This window comes from Pteropus vampyrus, unplaced genomic scaffold, assembly GCF_000151845.1.
Source record: "Pteropus vampyrus isolate Shadow unplaced genomic scaffold, Pvam_2.0 Scaffold129, whole genome shotgun sequence".
In the NCBI taxonomy this organism is placed as follows: domain Eukaryota; kingdom Metazoa; phylum Chordata; class Mammalia; order Chiroptera; family Pteropodidae; genus Pteropus; species Pteropus vampyrus.
In genome coordinates, this window is record NW_011888910.1 from 4,357,535 (window position 1) to 4,380,263 (window position 22,729).

Genomic DNA, 22,729 nt, shown 5'->3' on the forward strand with positions numbered 1-22,729 from the left:
ACTCAAAAATTCAGTAATCAAGATAAACATTTTAATACAATATTTTAAAAATCAAAATTAACACAGGGAAATCTACAGTGAATAAAAAATCAAAATTTTAAATAAGGATTGAATCTGTAATATCACCGTGCAGAACTATATTGGAGCTTGAGGCAAAAGCAAAAGCAGTATCCTGACCTACCCTTACCAACTTTCTGTTCTCCTAACCTCTGGGAGTAAACACCCTTCAATCTCCACTCCCTTGATCCTGGGAAAGTGATGGGCAGGTCAACCTCTGCCCTCAGATAGTTCTGCAATGGGTCATAGCAGTCCTTTAAATAAATTAACCAAGACGACGACGACAACAACAACACCAACAACAACAACAACAACAACAACAACAGACATTTATTGAGTTCTAAGTGCTTTACAAACATTAACTCATTTAATCCTCACACAATTTTATGAGGTAAGCTATTATTATCCCTATTTACAGGTGAGGAAACTGAGGCACAAAGTTTCCATTAGTTTGCCCAAAATTACACAGCAAGTTAAGAAGCTAGCTGAATTGGAAATCAAACGCAGGCCATCTGGCTCCGAAGTCCATGCTCATGATCACCAGTTCTAATACTGTGACTTAAGTAGGAAATGTACCTCTTATTTTCATTTTTTGTCCCATACCATACCCAGTCATAGTTTCAATATAGTTCACCAGAGCCATATAATAAATCCACACAGTGACAATAATAATAATAATAATAATAATAATAATAATAATAATAATAATGTTAGCAATACCATAAACAAATTTGAATGAGAAACTTTAGTTTTTATTAAATTTCAGGGAGGAAATTAAGGTCACCAAATTAAACTGACAGTTACAGGACACAGTTTCCCATGCTGTCACTGTCCTGGGGTGGACAGGGGAATACCAAAGGGACAGAAGGGCTGCGTGGGGCGGGGGAGGGGCAGTAAGGGTGGGGCAGGGCAAGGGGCGTCATCGGATTGTGTACTTGTCCCACTTCTTCTCCGGGTCGTAGGGCTCCCAGCGGCTGGCGGGGAAGATGTGCTTGTTCTTCTCGTACCAGCTTCTCAGCACCACCTTGCCGGCATGTGACTCGTCCTTCTCCATGGTGGCGTCGCTCAGCAGCCGCACGTCGTCATGCACGTCGAAGTTGAAGAGCGGCCCGCTCTTGCCTCGGGCCTTGGTGACGATGAAGTCATAGAAGGTGTGGTAGTGGGGCAGGATCAGGTCCTCCTTGATGTACATGAGCTGTTCCACGCTGGCTGCCCGCAGCTCGCGGAAGTCCTTGCGCAGGCCCTGCAGGGCTTTCTTGAGGAATTGCTGCACGGTGCCGCCCTTGTGGATGCGCACCATGCGCCGGTGCCCTGAGCCGTCCCAGTAGCTGAACGTGACCTCCATCTCCTCGCGCTTCACCTGCTCGCGCTTAGCCTCCCATTCCTGCCGCAGCTCCTCCCGCAGCCGGTTTTCCTCCTCCTCTCGGTCGCGGTCAGGCAGAAAACTCGTGTCCACGTCCGGATTCTTCCCTAGGTTTCTTTTCCTCTTGCCCATCACCTTCGATAACTGGGACTGCTCCTCTGCTGCTGAGCCGTCGGTGCCCTCGTCACCCTCGTCGAGCGTGAAGGACAAGCTAGAGATCTGGCGCTTCTGCTTCTGCTTGCGCTCCCTGTCGCGCAGCGCTTCCAGCTGCTGTCTACGCGCCTCCAGCTGCTCCTTCTTGGCCAGCTGCCTCTCGTGCTCCCTCACCAGGGCCTCCTGCTTGGCCTTCATGTCGTTCAGGGTCACCAGACCCACCGTGCTTGACTTCAGCTCGGCCTCCACAGCGTCGTAATGGGCCGAGAATTTCTTGTCCACCTTCGACTTCATGATGGTCTCCTCGGCGATGCGCTGCTTCAGCACCGCCATCTGCTCCTTCTGCTTTTCCCGTTTCTTGATCAGGTGCATGGCCCGGCCGGCCTCGCGCATGGTGCCCTTGTACTGAGCCATGCCTGCAGCTCCGCACGCCCAAAGCCACGCCTGCGAGTTTTGTGGCTAATTTGTAGATTCTGCATCAATGACGAAAAACACAGGAGTTAGATGGGGACCAAAATAACATCTTGACTAATGGTATAGATCAGTGCGTTCTAAAAAACTTTCTGCAGGGATGGAAATGTCCCGTAGCTATGCTAGCTTGGATGTAGCCATGTGAGGCTATTGAGCGCTTGAAATGTGGTTAGTGCCATCAAGGCACTGATTTAATTTTATTTGAATTAACTTAAATTTGATTAGCTACAGATGACTCGTGGCTCTCATACTGGACAGGGCAAGGCTAAGTTTTGGGAGCTACACATGGAGAGGGTTGGTCGACAGAGCAAACTCTTACCTGTCCAGATACCCCTACCTTGTCAAGCACAGACATGCAAAAGTCAGAGCACCAAGAAAGTAGGCCTGCAGTGAACTCGGGCCTGAATTCCGGTGTGTTGACCACAGGAAAACAGAGTCTGTGAGCAAAATGCACCCCCCTACCCCACAACCACCAAGGCTGGCTCTATCTCCTCAATCAGATACATGGCTCCTCCAAGGGACACAGCAAGTGAGGGGAGAAGAGTCAGACAGAATCATCTTCCAGTACTTCCCTAGAGGATAGTGATGTTAGCTAAGTCTCCATTAATATGTTACCGAGGGGACAGGGCCATGTTAGTGCTGTCCCTATCACTTGTTTAAGAATCATTTCTGTAATGAATACTTGTTGAGTCCATCTTGTACCCAATGCCATAGTGTTTAGAAACAGTGTGGGCACAGCCCTGCTTGCTGTGGGAAACAAGGCATAGCGGGAACTGGAGCGGGCAGAGGAGATCTAAGTACAAAACTGCCTTTTTGGTGTTTCAGCCAAAGCAGAGTGAGGCATCCCCAACCATAATTGTATTGAACTCAGCTTGAGCCAACAGTCCATCTCATGCACTGCAGCTCTGTCATCATCTGGACCTTCATCCCGTGAGTGTCCAACCATCCCCCACCCTCCTAAACTTTTCCACAGTCCTCTGGAATGCAGCACCTCATTAGCATACTCTCCTAAATTCTCAGCCACCTCTCCAAACCTTCCCTTTGCCTTCTTGCCTAACAGTGGAACCTGGCTGTTCCCTGTGGAGATCATTTCTCCCTGAAGCTCCCTGAAGTAGAGGTGGTTTTCCTCTGATGTTTCACATCATCTCAAAGTCTAAAATCTAAACGTGTCATGAGTGTCTTTGCTCTTTCAAAAACATTTCTTCTATTTTCTATAAAACCCCTTTAAAGCTCATGTAGTTCCAGCACCACTGGCCCTGTTGTTGCTGTCATCTCTGAAATTCCCCGTTCTCTTGAAACCTTGAGGATTAGCACCTGGCTCAGCTGCCTCCCTCCTCCATCCTCATCCACACAATCCTGGATGTTGTCAGCATGACCTACCCAACACTTTGACCTCCTCACTTCTGATAATCTCTTCCCTTGCCACACCCTAGTCCTTATCACTAAATGCCCCATCTCCAAAATCTTAACTATCACTTCCTTTTCTTTCCGCTTACTTACCTAGTGCCCCAAACTCCAGCTGTCCTCTGATAGCTTGAGCTCTTGCATTCAAAAACCCCATCTCCTCTCTGTTATCATTACACCTTCATATGCTTACTCTCTCCTGACACATCAGAAATAGCACATATTCATAACTCTCATGCTCCTTTCCTTTCCCAGAAAAACCCGAATCCTGGTTAAATCCAGCCCCCGTCTTCTTCGTTCCTAAACCCAGGCTGCTGAAGGTCGCTGGAGAAAATGGCACAATTGGTTCTGTCTAATCTCACTATAAATTCATGACCTCAAACCTCCAAAAGATATTCAAAACTGCCTGCAAATTCTATTATACTGCCCCAGCAGCAAGTCTGTTGTCCTGCTCTTCAAGACAACTATTTCATAACTCCTTCTGTATCTCCTCACACCTCCAAGATGCTCCTGCCTCTCCCCAAACCAAGTTGGCTGGCAAATATTTGCCAGCACACAACTGAATAGAGTTCTTTCTTCTGATTCCAACACAGATATTCTTGGATAATAGAATCCTACATCCCCCTCCCAAACTTCATAGCATAAAAACTGCATTCAATCTAGTTAGAGCTCTTCTATATAGCAGTTTCCCCCAAATATGTGTTCTGTGAAAAGAGGGTTCTAAATTCAGAAAACTAATTCAGAAACTCTGAGTTAAAGAAAATTTAATAGATTCTTTACTGTGAGTCTTTAATATGCCTGTTTCCACTGTGACTCCTCAAGAAGGGTGTAGAGTATTCTGTGTTTCCTAAAAGTTTTGGATTATTAAATGTTCTTTCCGCTACAGAGTCTCTTAACATTTCTTGAAACTGGCTTTGAAATAGATGCCCATCTTTTATGGAAACTACATGCCAAGAAGAAATATCATGGTGTTACCACTCACCAAACTGGCCAAAAAAAGAATCTAGTTTTTTTCTGGACTACTGCCCTTCATCTCTCATTTCTCATCACTCATCTTAATTCAGGAATTGTATATATTTTTTTTATTCACCTAAAACCTCCTCATAGGTGCTCTATCATCAGTATATCTTATTCTTGTCTATCTTCTATACAATATCTTCAGTAATCCTTATAAGAAACAAACCTGATAATGTTATTCTCCTACTGGAAAAGTCTCCAGCTCTCCCTTTTATAATCTAATTGGAATCCTTTGTTCTACAAGGTCTCTAATAATGAAACCCACACACTCATTTCCTGACACTTCACACTATGCAGCACCACGCTGAACTTTTTACTGTTCTTGAATAGAACATATTCTTTCAAAACTGTTACCTTTGAGTATAATTTTCCTAGAGAGTTCTGCTCTCCACTGTGCCAGCCCTCAAGATCAGCTCAAATGCCATCTCCTATAGAAAACCTCTACACCCTCCACTGCCTCTAATACCCATAGATACACAAAGTTACCAGTATCTTCTTCTCTCCAGGCTCCCCATATGATTATCTTTATTAGACATTACATAAATCAGATTGTTTTTTCAATTACATAACCCAACCAGCCACACTTTAACCCAATCAACTATAGTAGGTCCATATCTACTATACTTGCCCTTTCTCCAATCTAATGAGAAGGTGAATGTCAATTTAGTCCCTAAACTTCATCACCCTTCCTTTTATTATCTAGCATTCATCCCCTTAACTCAATCATGGCCTCGAAATACCATAGCCAGCCAGCCTCCAGAATTGAAACGGTTAGTCTGAAACTCTTCAAAAAGGTTGATAAGGAGAACAAATAGCAGAAGAAAGCAGACTTATTCTAAGAGTCTGAAAGCCCAATTTTAAGAATTTTTCCAAGTTCCAAAATGATAACCACTTGTGGCCTCGATTCTCAATGAAAAGTACCCTACCAAGATAAACTACGGCTTTAAACACTTTTAAATTTATAATAATAACAATAACAACAAAAGAGGGGAGGGAGCAGCAGTCTGCTCCAGTCAATCTGAAATGCTGATTAAATAGGAAAATTTTAATTTAAAGAAAATTGAACCTCCCCTAGGCTAAGTTACAAGGCAAAACAAATATGCAAACAAATAGCAGCAATTTTTAAGAGCCCACAAAACTCAAAAGCTACTGCTTTAACTGTTTTAACAGAAAAAAAATCAATTTTCATTGCAAACAAAAACAAATCAAAAAGAACACCTTTTGTCATCATTGGGTTTCACATTACCTACTACCAGTTAGAATTCTGATTAAAATTGATAATATTACAAGTGGTAGATATACTCTCCTCTTTAGTGTCAGCCTTAACAGGAGCAACTAATGGTGGGCCAGTGTCTTTAAAGGGCCAGCCCTACCCAGTCAGCCCAGGTTGGGTCTAGATTATGTCTGCTGATGGCATCATCACTGAAGGATCCCTCCAACAACCAACACTGTATTCTGAACTGCTTGTCCAAGCAAAGCGACAAGACCTCTCACTCAACCAGATAACACGCGCGCGTGCGCGCGCGCACACACACACACACACGCACACACACACACACACACACCAGTGCATGACCTCTATAGAATTCTGTAACCAGATCAGAAGTACTTTATAGGACATTTTAAAATAAATGTAATGATGATTTTATTGCATGCTTTCTAATGGAGAGTGGTTAAAAGTGTTTTCAAACATTTTTAACCACCCTCCATTAGAAAGCATGCAATAAAATTATTTTGACATGCTTCAGGGTTGAGGGAAGAACCTTCATGTGTTCAGAGAGAGGAAAGTGCAAAATATATTACATGGAAAATGCAACCCATAATTTCCATATGTGTTCACTGGGGAAAAAAAATTAACAGGAGATGTCACGATTTCAAAATAGATTCTGTACCATAAATGTCTCTGAGTTCTGTGAGATCTGTTTTTCTCTAGTTTTTATCCAATACATAAGCATGGATCAAAAAAGTAGTACTAAAAAGATTATTTTTACAAACAAAACAAAACAAAACAAAACAAAACAAAACAAAACAAAACAAAACAAAAGCAAGCAGTTCCCAGTTTAATTACTGTTATTTTCTAGAGGCAACCACTTTAAATTATTCCAGATGTTCCTTCTCGTTATTTTTCAATAATTCTTATATTGCTATTTTATGACTAATCAATTTTACTTTATCTATTGGCTTCTTCTTATGGTGGATGAAGATTTAATTTCTCCCTACCGTAGACTAAAATGTCTGGCCAACTCAGGTGAAGAAGAAGGTATGGTTATTAGTATTTATGCCAGATAAGAAAAATGCAAGAAATTATATACCAATCTTAATTATAAATATAATGGCAAAAATCCCAAATAAAATATTAGCAAGTTGAATCTAGCAGCCTATCAATATACACATGTGAACTGATGAAGTAGGCTTTATTCAAAGATAATTCGACATGAAATCTCTACCTGTGTAATTTACCACATTAATAAATAACATCTCAATGCTTGCATGTGAAACTAAAAAAAAATTAGCAAACTTGACCTAGAAAAGAAATTCTTTAAGTTGATAAAAGGTATTTTTTGAGAAAACTTTTTCAAATTTCATATGTAATAGTATATTTTATGTCCTTTACAGTTTTATCAAAAAATAGAAGTATGGGGAATTTTAGCTTGTACTTAAATGGCTACAGGCTGGGTGGAGGTAAACAGGGTCTCATGGGTACTTGGTAAGCGAAGGACAGATAGGAGAGGAAGCTTTGAATCTCTCTCAACAGATGTTCATATTTTTGTTTGAGATTGCAAAGCGTCACCTGAAACATAGCTTTTAGAAGTATAGCCAGAGACATGAGGGACATGACAGAAAACTGGGGTGAGAGAGGGGTGGCAAGGAGTTCATGCCCATAGAAAAAAAGTCCCATAGAAAAGTCAGAGAAAAAGAAAAAGTCAGAGGTCTGCCCAATAAATGAATCAGATTTTAAAAAATTGTCTGTAGCTTCTCTTTGTAATATGAATCTATGGTGGAGACAGGATGTTTTCCCTTTCGTTTTTGAAGTTGATTTCAGGGACTGCAGAAAACAAATGAGAGAGCACCACACAGATGCTTCCCTCTGTCACTGGCTTCAATTTACAGTCTCAATAGACACAGACTCCTTGGCACATGCTGAGACAGTTGCAACACAACTGGCAATCGGTGATGTCAATGGTCAGGATACCAGAGGTAGCCTGCCTTGGGGCTTCCCCATGCATCTTCTCAAGACTTGCACAGGTTGCAATTCTACCAAGAAATCCCAGTCTCAGACACACTGTTCATAAGATGTGATGGTTTGCAAGTATATAACATATAGCCATGCTTTCTTTGTTGCCAAAATTAATTAGCTGAGATCTTTGCTGAGCCAGCGGAATAATTGTTCTAAGGGTTAGGACTGGGTCTTGGTGTCTAATTGATAATGCAGCTTGTCCTACCTAGCAAGACTTACCATGAGTGATATAAAGAATGAAAAGATTCCAGTGGTAGATGAAATATAAGAGGTGAAAGCTTCTACACTTCCTGGCTTTCCAGGATTCTTATCAGACTGCTGTCCACAGGGACTACATCCAAGAGTTGATTACAAGTGAATGTTTTCAGAGGGTCTTCAGAAAATTTTGTGTTTTGCAGTGATGTATAATCCTCTGTACAGGGATTGCCAAGACCAAGGGCCAGGAATCTAATGGGCAAGACCAGATTGGCTGGATAAGGATGTATGACTTAAAATTACTGCTAGGTTATCTACCACTGTGTATTTTCATTTCTCCTGCTCTAGGGCCTGGCATATTATACAGACTCAATAAATTTTTGATGAATGAATGAATGCACAAAAGTCATTGATTATATGACATTGAGACAGTGTTGATATTAGAAATACCAGGGATTACAGTAAAAGTGTTCAGAGCTACATCTTTATTTTTAATTCTCTATTTAGAGTGAAGGTGTTTTTATAAACCCCTGAAACTCTGAAATGCTGCAGCTGGAAATGTGGCAGCCAAAGTGTAGAATGACAAAGTGGAAATCATGCCACATGAGGAGGGCCGGGTTCTCTGAGGGCTCTACAATTTGTTACAGCCTCAGGGAAAGTCACATAACTTCTCTAAGCTTCAGTTTTGCCATCTGAAAAATTACAAACTGAATTGTCTCATCCTTTTGAGTTAAACAGGTCTAGGATTCACTCAAGAGAACTTTCTCGTAACTCATCTAAGTTGATTACAAGACGTGGATCATGGGAGCCTAAAACTTATTTGCATAATTCCTCTTTGCTCCTTGTTAGCTAGAACTCCAAACTCCAGTTCCTGAGAGTAGGGGTGGGGAGATGTCATCTAAGCCAAAAGCATTAGCTCATAGAATCATATCAGACTTTGGCTGGTTGTAGCAGGGCTGATGTATTATCAAGTTAGTCAAAGGCAAATCCAAATGGCTGGGAAGAGATTAGAATAGAAACCCCTGACTGGTGACAGAGAAGTTGGGGCAGCCTCTGGAATTCACAGCCAGAACCTTGCTTGTTCTGGCTACTTCTGATATTTATCAAGCAATTCTTAACACTTTACGTAGTTTACTCTAGGAGAGTGAATGTAAGAAAACAAATCACCTGGAGCTGGTTGTGAATTTTTTCCATTCCTAGTTTCCTGATTGGGGAAGTTCTATTTTCTTCTCTCATACTTCCCTGTGAACTTTTTCCCTATTACCTTGTCAGCCCTCCAATCTCACTTTTTGAACTACTTTGAGATGGTGGAGTGTTTAGATTTCAAAGCTACCCCCTTTCTCCTTCCTTTCACTCTTCCAAAACATGACAGTCACTATCATCAGCCAGACACTTCATTTGCAGTCAGAAGCCAAGAACGAGAGGGATGCATTTCACTGTCAAAGTGGCCACAGATTATCCAACCCAAATTTCTCTCTGATTTGTGCTTATTTAATTATTTATTTTTAAGTATTTTATACTACATGAATTTTGTAAAAACTGTACATAAAATTTTCTCTATGCAGATCCTATACCTAAGAGATAACCATTATTAATAGTTGACATTTACTTCCAGACTTTAAATATATACGTAAATATATATTTTAATATAAATGGGATCTTTCTGTACACTGTTTAATAACCTCAAACAATATATCATACTACTTTTCATGCTAACACTTAAAGGCCTACCAGATACTTTTTAATAGCCCCAACATATTTCAATATAGGAATATATCATATTTTAGCAATTTTCTATTATTTGAAATTTAAGTTGTTTCATTTTTTTTTAACTCTATAATGATCATTCTTATACCTACATCTCTGTGAGAAAATATTTATAGTGCCTGGCATTTAATATATATTAGTTATTATAATTACTAGTAATCTTTTTAAACCTGATTGCCCTTCCCTTTTTTTGATCTTAAGTTTAGCATCTTACGTTCTTTACATTTCAAGATCAAATCTTTTATCTATTTTCCTATTGAGATTTCTTCTTTTCTTATTAATTTATAAGAACTCTTTATATATTAAGAATATCAACCTTTCTCTATCATATAAGCTCCAAATATTACCCCCTAGTTTGTTCTTTGCATTTTAACTTTGTTTATAGTTTTTTTTTTTGCTATCACATAGCAATTTTTGTATTTTTAGATAGCCCAACCTGACAGTCTTTATTTTTATGACTTGTGAGTTTAATATGTACTTTAAAATGCATTCGGTTCTCTAGGTTTTCTTTAATTTTTAAAATGTATATATTTAATCTAGTTAGGATCTATTTCTGAACACACTGTAGGCAGTGATTTAATTTTTTTCCAAAAGGAGGTACTAAATTAAAATGAAAAGTTAGGAATTTTTATCAACCTATTCCATGGACCATAGGTATTCTTGCTAACTAGTAGTAATACAAATAATAAAAACTAATATTTTTTTAAAGAGATCTATATAGCACAAAGTTTCTATATACTATATCAGTTGGTAAAATTTCTGTTCCAGGTAAAAGAAAGCCTGACTCAAAATGGCTGAAATAGAAGATTTAATGACACACTTATTTGAAAAGACCAGAGGTCATGTGGGCATTGAATGAGGTTTGATTAAGAAGTTCAGTAATCTCACCGTCCCTTTTTTTCTGCTTAAGCCTAACATTCATTAGGGTCAAAAGAGGATGTCTAGCAATTTCCAGAAGTGTCATGCCGTCTCATTTATATCCAGAGCAAAGAGAAATTGTTCTTTTGATTACTTTCTCAGAAGAATGAAGGAGTTTCTTTCTCAGATATCATAACAAAATTTTCCTTGCTTGTTCCAATCATAGTGTTCAGGAAATGATAAATTATCTTTTTACACTTTTCAGTCAGAGCCCACCCTAGAGCCTACCCTAGAGGGTAGGGCAGAGGGGACATTGTGAAGCATTAGATGCATCAGGAAAAGGTGAATATCCATCCAAACAAAAACTGAGATTGCCTAAATAAGAGGAAGAGAGATGAAAGCCAAACACACTAATTAGCAAATGCCAAATTCTGGTCAAGATGGCAGAGTAGACAAATACTGTACTTGCCTCCTCTCGTGACCACATCAAAATTACAACCAAACTACAGAACAACCATCATTAAGAATCACTTAAAGTCTACCTAAACAGAAGTTATATAACTAAGAACATAGAGAAGAAGCCATGTTGAGACTGATAGAGGGGCGGAGATATGGAACAAGCTGGTTCCACATCCCTGTATGGGGGTTAAAAATCTGGAGGGATATCTCAGCTGCAGAGGTACCCCCTAAGGAGTGAGAGGTCCCAGCCCCACACAAAGGTCCCCAGCCTAGGGCTCCAGTGCTGGGAAGAGAAGTCTGCACAACTTTTGGATGTGAAAACCAGAGGAGATTGTGGCTGACTGAGATGGAGGACTGCTTAAGTCCCAGGTGTTGCTCTCAAAGGGCCTGCACATGCACTTACTCACTGACAAACTCACTTGCTCTGAGCTCCAGCACTGGGGCACAGCTCAAAGAGTGCCAGGGACATGTGGGGAGGACCTGAATTGTCTGGCTTCAGGGTGAGGGCTGGAGGGGGCACCTTTCTCCCAGACAGAAGTGTTAGCTGAATCCATTATTCCTTTGTTGAGCCCTCCTCCAACCCAGTGTTTAGACACAGATGGCCGCCATATCTCAGTCTTCATCAACCTGGGTAACACTGTTCATCATGTCCCAGGGATACCCTGAGACCCCACCCCACCCAACTTGCGGGCCCACCCAAGCTGTTTCCAGTGGCATTGCCATAAAAACAGCCTGTCTTGGCTCATGCTGTGGATTTTCCTGAAATCGCTCAAAGATTCTCAAGCCCCAAACAAGCAGCATCTGGTCTCAGCATGCCCTATACCTCTTGCTAAGCAGCTCCAAGCCTAGCACTAGTGGGAGCCAGCCTTGAATCACAGCTTAGCCTCAACCAGACACCTCCAAGGCTAGTACAAGTGGCAACCATTTGCAGATCACTATGTAGTTCATATCAATTGGTCCTGGGCAGGGCACAAGTAGCAGCTGACCTTGTCCTGCAACACAGCCCCTCCCAAAAGGATCCAGAACCAACACACCCAATGGCAGCTTCAAAACACAACAGAGCATCACCCAACCACCTTCATAAACCACACACCCAAAAGACAGATTGGGGAGGCACCAGACCCCTGCTAAAGTGAATCCTGCTCCATAGCGTCAGCCCCTGCACTGCAGCTCCTCCACTGTCATCATGGCCAGTCCTCAGAAACAGTCAACCTAAGGGTCAGCCTCTCTAACTGATGTGCTGACTGTAATTAAGGCTCAACTACAGCAGAAGGGCATACACAGCCCACAAAAGGGACATTCCTGAAACTCCTGGCTCAGGTATCAGGGAGATTATGCCACAAGGCCCCACAGGAAACCTACTAAATAAAGCTACACTACTAAGACATAGCAGCTCTACCTAATACATGGAAACAAACACAGAGAGGCAGCCAAAATGTGGAGACAAAGAAACATGTCTCAAATGAAAGAAAAGAACAAACCTCCAGAAAAACAACAAAATGGAGACAAACAATCTATTAGATACAGAGTTCAAACCACTGGTTATAAAAATGCTCAATGATCTTAGTGATGGATTCAACAAAGAGATAGAAAACACAAAAATGGAGAGAGAAAACAAAAAAGAGCGGTCAGAAATGAAGAATGCAATGACTGAAATGAAAAATACATTAGAGGGAATCGACAGTAGATTAGTTGAAGCAGAGGACTGAATCAGCAATTTAGAAGATAAGGTAGCAGGAAACACCCAATCAGAAGATCAACAAGAAAAAAGAATCCGAAAAATATAGGATAATTTCAGGACCCCCTGGGACAACATTAAGCCTATAGACACTGGCATAGTAGAAGTATCAGAAGGAGGAGAGAGAGAGAGCAAGAGATTGAGAAATTATTTGAAGAAACAATGACAGAAAATTTTCCTAACCTGGCAAATGAAGTAGATATATAAGCCCAAGAAGTGCAGAGAATCCCAAACAAGATGAATCCAAACAGGCTCACATCAAGACACATCATAATTAAAATATCAAAAGTTATTTAAAGACAAAGAGAGAATCTTAAAAGCAGCCAGAGAAAGGCAGTTAGTTACCTACAGGAAGCTTTCATAAGACTGTCAGCTGATTTCTAAAGAGAAACTTTGCAAGCCAGAAGGGATTGGCATGAAATATTCAAAGTGATGAAAAGTAAGCACCTACAGCCAAGATTATTCTACCCAGCAAAGCTATCATTTAGAATTACAGGAGGGGTAAAGATTTTTTTAGACAAAAAAAAGCCAAAAGAGTTCATTGCCACCAAGCCAGTATTGCAAGAAATGTTAAAAGGAATTTTTTTAAGAAGAAGAAGCACTCACCGTGTGACCTTAGGCAAGTTACTTAACTCCTTTGTGTCATTTTCTCATCTCATCTATAAAATGTGTATAATAATAGTGCTGTGAGGTTCTGGTCAAGACAGCAGAGTAGGTAAACACTGTGCTTGTCTCCTCCCATGACTGCTTTAAAATTACAACTAAATTATAGAATAATCAACCTGGAGAACTACCTGAAGACTAGCTGAACATTATAACTAAGGACATAAAGAAGAGATCACATAGAGACTTATAGGTTGCGGGGAGACATGAACTGGGCTGGCCTTACCCCACCCTCTCGGTAGGAGGCTCTTTTAGCAGCAATCAACAAGCCTCTGTCTGTCTCCAGAGACTCTTTTGGTGGTGAACAACCACTCCCCAGCCAAGCTGAGGGTTCTGCAGGCTCAAGGTGGGCAGCAGCTAACTTCAGTGTTATCTGAGACTTTTGTGAGTGGTCACAGGCTCAGCACCGGCACCAAATCTGAACTGCAGTAACTTGGTGAACACCACTCACGCTTCCCTGCTGACTTCCTTGGACCCAGCCTCACCCAACTTGAATGCGACCTGAGGCTTTTTCAGCTGCTCTGCCTTACAAGCAGCTGGCAAGCAGCTTCAGGACTTGGAGTGCCCTAGGCCTTTCGCTAAGCTGCCCCAGCAAAGTGAGAATAGAGGGAACATACCTAATATAATAAGGCCATATATGACAAACCTACAATGGAATATTACTCAGCCATAAAGAATAAAATATTACCATTTAGAATGACACGGATGCAGCCAGAAGGTATTATGCTAAAATAAGTCAGAAGAGAAAGACAAATGTCATATGATCTCACTTGTATGCAGATATAAAGAACAAAAGAAACAAACAAACAAATGAAAACTGACTTAAATACAAAGAACAAACCAATGATTGCCAGATGGAAGGTGGCTTGGGGAGCTGGGTGAAAAATAGGACAGGATTAAGAAGTACAAATTGGTAGTTATAAAATAGTCATGGGGATATGAAGTACAGCTTAGGGAATACGGTCAATATTAATGTAATAATTATCTATTGTGTCAGATGGGTACTAAATTTATTTGAGTGATCACTTCAGAAGTTATAGAAATGTCTAACCATTATTCTGTATTCCTAAAACTAATATAAAATAATATTGAAAAATTAAAAGAAAAAAAAATTAGCAAACGCCCAGTACGCATACATTGTCCTGTTGATACTTATATAAACACAGTGAGTTTGGGAGTTGCTAACTTCCCTATTTTCTAGATGGGTATACTAAAGATTAAAAGAATTATATGATTTGCCTTGATCACTGACCTAGTAGATAACAAAGTTCAAATCTACATCTTATAATTCTAAATTCTCTACTTTTCCCATACTATAAATTACTTCCCTACAGGCTTAAAACAACTGCTTAGTATGTATATAGGACTGTATCAGTTCTACAGACTCATTTTCAAAAGTTATAAGGTCAAAAGGAGATATTAGATATTGGCCATATTGATACTCCTAATGGTGGAAGAACATTATGTGAGGTTTCGCTAAGGTGGCTTCAAAAGAACTGAAGTGAAAATCCTGTCCTAGCTTAGCCTGGGTTTCTCCAAAGAAGAATATGGTACAAAGGCTTCTGTATGGTGATTTATTTGGGAATTTTGTCACAGAGTGCAGGAGAGAGTGTGAGGACGAGGTGGGAGGCTGAGGAAGAAAGCCAATACAATCAAGGCAGCCATCCTTATAGACTAACCCCACGAGTACTTTTGGAAGCTTTACAAAATGTATCACTATGGGTTGGGGAGAAAAGGGGAAGCGTTTACCTAGAGTACACATCCTCCGTGGTCTATGATTGCTTCATAAGATGTTAACAACACAGCATTTCTTAGTGAGTGCCCAGTGGGTTTATTGCACATCCCAGCCAGCCACTGAATCAGAGAAAAAGAACTCAAAGGGTGCTCCAGCATGCAGCTAGATGAATAGAACTGCTCACTGCAACCATGGCTGGAAGGAGATGGGACCAGAGGATTTTGAGAGGGCACTAGAGGTTTTCAATACATGATTCAGTATAAGCTAAGAAGGGAGTCGTACACAAACAAGCCTAAATTTCTATTACACTAGTTAGCATTTGATAAGTTCATGCCTGGATTATGACAACCATTTCCTAAAAAGTTCTTCCTAGTTCTTCCTCATTCAACTACTGCAGTAATCTGACTAAAATAAAAATTTTCATTTGGTCAGAAAGATTTTACAGAAAGATTCATTACTCCCTACTACTTGCAGGATTATGTACAAATTCCTTTGCTTGATATTCAGTATTCTTCATAATTGGTTTTACTGTAATTAAACATCTGTACCCCCATAACTGCCCCAGCTGGACTCAAGCAGTCTAATTTCCTTACCTTTTGATAAATGAGCCAAGATTATTCCTTTTCTGTTTCTTTGCTAATATTATTCCCTCTAACCAACAGAAATAATATGCAAAATACTTACCAACTGCTCTGGTAGGCACTGACCAATCAGCATCGAGAATGAGCCAATCAGAACTGATGATAAGTGTAACTGACAAAATGGGTTGACCAGCTGACTCAGCTTAGCACTTAGCTTCCATTCTCCTACCTGCTGAAATCCCATCTCTACATCATCTTCCATGAAGTTTTCCTAGGCTGCTCTTGCTTATGCTGGTCTTTTCTTCTTTGCGATTAATTGCTACTTTGTATCCTGAATGTTCTTAAACATGTTCATATGATTATGTAAGTCAAAAATGCCTGCTTTTTTGTGGCAGCATATTCTCTATTGCCTCTTTATGTGATAAAAATTTCATGATATTTTCTACAAAGAGAATAGAAAGATATAATTCAGTCTTTCCTATAACATGGTTGATCAAAAATAATTTTTTATTATTGATATTTTAGAAAGGCTTCAGCTTCAAAAATTTATGACCGATAATACAGTTTTTAGGCAGTTTTTAGGAAAGCCTCTATTAACTTTTTTTTCATGGATGAGCTATCAAATTTCAGGAAATTTCAAGTTTCCTTGGAATATTCTTTGAATTGACTTTATATATCATATTCCTAGAAGCTGTTCCAACACCAGGGTGGCCAATATCTGTGTGATATTTTCAAACCATGGCCTCCAAATTTTTTGACACTCTTCCCATTGAGAGATAGGATCTATGTCTCTTCCTGCTGAATCTCGGTGTATTTGTATCTTGGTTGTAACCAACAGAAAACTAGATCAGAAAAAGCAGAACAACTACTGCTTTGTTCTCTGAGAGTCTTGCCTTTGGAGGCCTGATCCATCAGGTAAGAAGTCTATTTCCTCTATAACTGCCATCCTTTGAGAAACCCTGGACCACGTTTAGGTTTTACAGTCCACAGCCCAGCTGATAGCCAGTACCAGCCACCAGATGTGATTCTGGCCCCCAGCTATAGAGTCACCATATCATGGAGTCTTCTCAGCTGAGGCCCCAGACATTGTGGAGCAGAGACAAGGTGTGCCTTGTCTGAATTTCTCCTCTTCTGAATCCGTGAGCATAATAAGATGGTGGTTTTATGTTACTAAGTTTTATAGCACTACTAAGTTATGTCACTAAGTTACACAGCAGTGGTGACCAAAACAACTATGGACAAAAGTAACTGCAACCCAGGTACACTCCTAATAATGTGAGGTCCCAGGCTTGAGTACAAACTGAGGTCTATATACCACATGTCTAAATATTTAAAGGTTTTGTAAGTTAACTATTATAAATCATGCTAATAAACTATTAAATAAATATGTCTCCCTTCCTTCAACAATATGCCTTCATAATGACTGGGAAGGCCAAGTTTGGATTTAGAATTCCCAAAGAATTTCAGGCCCTCCCCTTTTTTTACCCACCCCAGGCTCCATTCAGGACCTTGGGGGGCCTCATATATATGCATGCCTGTGTTGCACCCATACTCCTCATGGCTATTCTTGGGCCTACAAGTATACACCCAGCAGTGGAGTTTATCATACACAAGAGGGTAGATTCAGGTGAAAGGTCCAAGCAGGCCCCAGGTCTTGGTAGGAAATGGCAGTATCCTAAGTATGGTATAGAACCTGGGTCTTGGGCCCTGGGGTGGGTTCAACAACTTGGTCGGTCACCCTATGCCAGTCACTGGTCAGAGTCAGGGCAGACTTACTGTGGCCCTAAGGCATTATGTGTGCTAACCACAAAAAGAAATTCCTCTCAACTCAAGCTAAATGTATCTTCAACTCAACTTCCCCTTTGCATTTCTCAAGAACATTCTTGGCCAGTTCAGTGCCACCGAGATGAGGGAAAGTGTGACTGAGGGGAAGTCAGAATGGAAAGAGAGAGCAGTCCTAGTCAATTGTGGTTGAATTTTCTTACTCTGGAAAACACTACAGCAATAGATAGCCCCAGAGAAGGGACCCAGGCAAGTAGGGGGCCAAGGAGCTACGGCTTTATTGGCTTCATGGAAATCCACCTCTATTTCCATTTCTTGATTCATTTCTCCCCTCTTAATGAACACCCAGGGGAAAGCAAGATGTTCATGAGATGAGGCCTTTGTGATCCAGGAAAGAGTTTCAGCTGGAGCAGAGGTCAAAGTTAATGACTCATAGGCTCCATGTGAACTGCAAATGTGATTTTATTTGGTCTGGGCGGTGTTTAAAAAAATTTTTTTTTTCTGAATAAGTGGCTAGCATTTAAAAGCCGAGAGATTTCGCATTAAAATCTATATCTCTTGCTTGTCATGGTAATTAGAAAGATTTGAAAAATTATGCCTGCATTCCCACAGGGCAACAAGTGGCTACTCTTTAGATAGGACACCACAAGCTCTCTAAGTCTCCATGGCCTCTCCAGTCCTCAGACTCATCTAATTTCTGGGGGTTAGAGCAACAAGACACAGACACAGATACCTGCAGAACATCACAGGGAATGCTGACTGACGGTGCCTACACAGATGACAAAGAGCTTCCTATTGTTGAATCAGTAACTGGAAAAATGAAAGGCTATAGAGAATTTTTAGTAAACAAATGCCAGGAGAACAAAGAGTGAAGCAATGAGCTTAGCTGCTTAGGATCTTCTTTAAAGAGTAAATCTAGTAAAGCTTTCTACTTCTATTACTTATTTTATATTAATATGTTGACTATGTGCTACTAATAATAGACTGTAATTTGACTGGATCTTTAAAGAGAAAGAAGCTCGGAAAACTTCTCAAGAAAGTGGATAAATGAGAAAGAAAAGGCAAAACTGCAGACCCACGAGTGAGTTACTTCAGCTTTATCATTAAACCCAAGTTTATTATGACCTTTTTTTTTTTTTTAAATTTTAACCATAGGAATTTGGAAAGTCACCTGCCTATCTTATGTAGATCTTTAAAAAATAAACACATCAGTATGGTAGTTCCCTAAAAACTCAAACACAGAATTACCATATTACCTAGCAACTCCACTTCTAGGTATATACTCAAAAGAACTGAAAACAGAGTCTTAAAAAGATGTGTGTATACCCATGTTCATAGAAGCATTATTCACAATAGGTAAAATGTGGAAGCAATCTAAGTGTGTATCAATAAATAAATGAATAAACAAAATGTGGTATATCTATGAAACAAAACATTATTCAGCCTTTAAAATGACGGAAATTATGACATATGCCAAAACATAGATGAACCTTGAGGACGTTATCCTGAGTAAAGTAAGTCAGTCACAAAAAGATAAATACTGGATGATTCCACTTATATGAGGTACCTAGAGTAGTCAAATTCATAGAGACAGAATGTAGAGTGGTGGTTGCCAGAGCTGGGGGAAGGGGAATGGGGATTTAGTGTTTAATGGGTACAAAGTTTCAGTTTTACAAAATGAAAAGGTTCTGGAGATGGGTGGTGATGATGGTTGCACAACAATGTCAATGTAGTTAATGCCACAGAACTGTAAATTTAAAAACAGTTAGATGATAAATTTAATGTTACGTGTGTTTAGACACAAAAGATAAACACAAAAGATACACTTGGGATCTGTATCTTTTCATTTACATCAAAATTAAATTCAACTTGCTTTCCTCAAGAGGATGTAGAACAGTTGTCAGTGAGGTGGATGAAATGGGGGAATGAAACACAGAGTTCATGTGGCTAATTGGCCAGTGAGGGGGTCTCGTAGTCCCTTGATTAAAATAAGCTACTGTCTGACCTCTACAGGCCTCCTGGACAATAAACACCTCCTCCTCTAAGACATGTGCTGGGAGAATCAGAATTAAATTATCACAATTTTTTTCAGAATAACTATTTTCCAAAGAAGATGCAGGACAGCCAATTAAATATAGACAAGCCTGGCCTAACCAATATTTTTAGAAAATAATTGGCATCACCTGGTCAAAGTAACATTATGGCCCAAGAGGACCAGTGTGAGAGATTATAACTAGGAATCAAAGGTCTTGTTTGCTTTTCACATGCAACATCTGCAGTTGCAGAGGTCCATTCTGGAACCAGCCAGAGACTCAGATCTAAGCCTGGGACACAGAGGCTCCTGGAGTGTTAAATAGAAATATTATTTGCATACATGCATATTTACATTGTATATGTACTAAGTTGTATATTTCCACACCACATCACTGTGGCTCTAGTGAACAAATGTCAAATCTCATTGTACCAAATATTATTGTATTAAAATGTACACGGAATTTCTGAAATATGCACATACATTTTAAAAACTAATATTCTTATTTATAATATTATACTCGTATTACATGGCACATATACACCCACAAGTATTCAGAATCCTCACCATTAACCCAGGCTCTGACATTTGCTAGCCATGTGACCTTAGCAAGATACTTTCTAGTGCCTCAATTTCCTCATCTGTAAAATGGCAACAACAATTGTATTTATCTCGTAGATTTGTGAATCTGAAATGAGCCATGCAAGTAAAACCTTTAGGGCTGGTCCTGACACATATCAAGTGTTCAACAAATTTAGTATTATGTGTTTGTGAGCTGGTAAGCCTACTTTCCAGGTAGCTAAGTATCTGGATAACTCCTGCCTCTGATTCACTTTAGACCTTCCTCATATTTACAGATCGTTGATATTTTAGTTTCAAACTCATGTATCTAAATTCTTTGTTAGACTTTCTCTTTCCTGGCAACACTTTTACCCAAGGTCAGGGATACTGAGATGCAAAGAGAAAGGCACAGGGGAGAAATGTTGCCAGGGAGAATTACTAAACATGATCGCAGATTGCATCTGTGTTTGTAAACGTCTTAAACCCTCAGCTGGGGTTACTTCATGAAAGCTCTCTGTATAATGCACATGTTCTGTGAGTGTCAAGAGTGGACACGCACAAGGGCCCCACTGCCACCTTGGCTGGGACCTCACCCGCCTCTGGCACAGTTAGCATTCAGCTTTTCAGATGAACTCACCACTGTCTGACCCAAGGAGCAGAGTGCTTGGCCAGAAAACTCCAAATTAAGCCAGATGGTGTGCTTCCTTTCAAGACGGGAGAACATGTGTTCCAGTTTTGCAAGGAAAAAGCAACTTGGGACTTCATGTTTTCATTACACTTGGCTCTCACTTCCTATAAGTCCAAACGTTTGTAGAACAGGGAAATGAGCTTGGAGTCAAATGATAAAGCCGATATGATTCATGAACCTGTCAGGAGGGAAGAAACAGGAAACCAAGGGGCTGGCTGCTGGGGCCATGACATCATCACTCTGGCATTCTGTCTTGGTCCTGGAAAAATGCAGTTTGCACCGCCTTGAGGATTTTAAGACACAGGAGACAGAAGCTATTTGATTGCTTGGCCAGCTCCTGAGTGCAATGAACTTGAAAGTTTTATCCACGAGAGTGAGTAAAGGGTGAAATGTCGGTATGTAGACTGTTGCCAAGAATTGCTAGGAGAAATGGAAGAAGAAACAAAACCCTTCATTTAAAACTCCAGTGGAAAAACACTTCTTAAAAACAAACATTGAGAAGCACAATGTGCTTTTATTGTGCCTGAAATTTTTTTAAACGGGCTTTGGAAAAATATTCTCTTGATGTTTATAAAGTTCTTGCTTAATAAAGGGCTACTCCAGGGCAATTGAGAATTTGGCCTCATGGCCTGGGAACTAGAGACTCCTAGACTTATTTCTTAGTGAAGAGGGAAAGCAGGGGTATGGGGGTGCTGATGAAGGAAGAGAGGAGGAAAATGGCTGATGTGAGGCTTCACCCTCTGACTAGGAGGGGATGGCGTTTATCTCCTTTCGCAGAGGAAGAACAAGGTTTACAGGGGTTCATACCTTGCCCAAAGTTAGACAACTAGTAAAAGCTGAATTGAAGCCCAGACATATTGCTATGCACACAAATCTGGGAGATAGACAGAGGAAATCTTGCTTTTCTTTCTTCACAAGCTAATGACGCCCAACAGCATTCATATCAGCACATAAAGAGGTCTGTCAGAGTGGACAGTGAAGCTGCTTGGTAATACTTACCGGGATGCATAGCAGGGGTGTGAAAATTACAGCCTGTAGGCTAATGTGGCCCGCTGTTGGCTTTTGTAAATGCTGGTCCACTAGAACACAGGCACGCCATTCGGTGACCTATGTCTGAAACTGCTTTCCTGCTGTAGGCTGAGTTGAGCGCTTACAACAGAGACTTCAGGGCCCACAAAGGTAAAAGTATTTACCATCTGGTCCTTTACAGAAAAAGTTTACTGAACCCTGGTCTAAAGCAAGAGAGCTGCCAGGGGAGGAAAGTCCCCTCTCACCTCAGTGCCCCCTTCACAGAACCAGGCAGCAAGAGCCTTCCACCCTCCCACAGTGTGGCCACCCTGCCAGCTCCTCCCCTTGGCAGAACATAACATCTGACTGATGGCAGTGACAAGGGAAGTCTGGCTAAATAATGCATCGGCAGGCCTGCCTCTGTTCTCAGTTTTCCTGCAGCCTTTGCTGGGCCATGCAGCCAGGCTGGATTTTAGCTTGGACCCATAGGACCACACTGTTATGCAGGTCCCACATCCCTTGCATGTGAGCTCTGTGAGAGACAGGTAAGGTGAACCCATTCATGCATTCCTGATACATACCATATAATAGGGACTCAATAAATTTGATTTTAATTTATAAATAAGTGTGTAATGGATTACTTTTTTTAAATGAATAAATGAGCAAGTTCCTTAGTCCCAACTGTTGAGACCCTTATTCTAGGCAGGGCATCCAGAACCTCAGTTTAGCAAGACTAGACCGAGACATGAGGGTTTCTGGGTAGTTACAAATTTAGCACCACTTCAAGCCAATATCCTTTTAATATTTATTCCACATTTATTTTGAGAAAAACAGATTTTCTATTGGTAAAAATTGTATATATCTTTCTTTCCATCTAGGGATTTATTAGATACATTGACTATAATGTAGCATATAAACTTAACTGTATTTGGACTTGCCTTTCCTTTTAGTGTTTTCAT

General features: G+C 40.4%; 1 protein-coding gene across 3 annotated transcripts; it reads right to left on the reverse strand.

Annotated features, from left to right (window-relative positions):
- Window positions 1-226: 226 nt before the first annotated feature.
- On the reverse strand, window positions 227-22,041 carry FAM50B (family with sequence similarity 50 member B). 3 transcript variants are annotated; one of them, XM_023534653.1, is made up of 3 exons: window positions 21,762-22,041; window positions 20,712-20,940; window positions 227-2,046 (listed from the first exon to the last, which is right to left on the reverse strand). In XM_023534653.1, exon 3 carries the CDS (start codon window positions 1,985-1,987, stop codon window positions 977-979), a length of 1,011 nt encoding a protein of 336 aa, XP_023390421.1. In that variant the 5' UTR covers window positions 1,988-2,046; window positions 20,712-20,940; window positions 21,762-22,041; the 3' UTR covers window positions 227-976. The 3 variants fall into 3 exon arrangements, with proteins under 3 accessions (XP_023390421.1, XP_023390422.1, XP_011365356.1); XM_023534654.1 differs by lacking the exon at window positions 20,712-20,940; XM_011367054.2 differs by lacking the exon at window positions 21,762-22,041 and having other exon boundaries at window positions 20,712-21,026.
- Window positions 22,042-22,729: the final 688 nt, after the last annotated feature.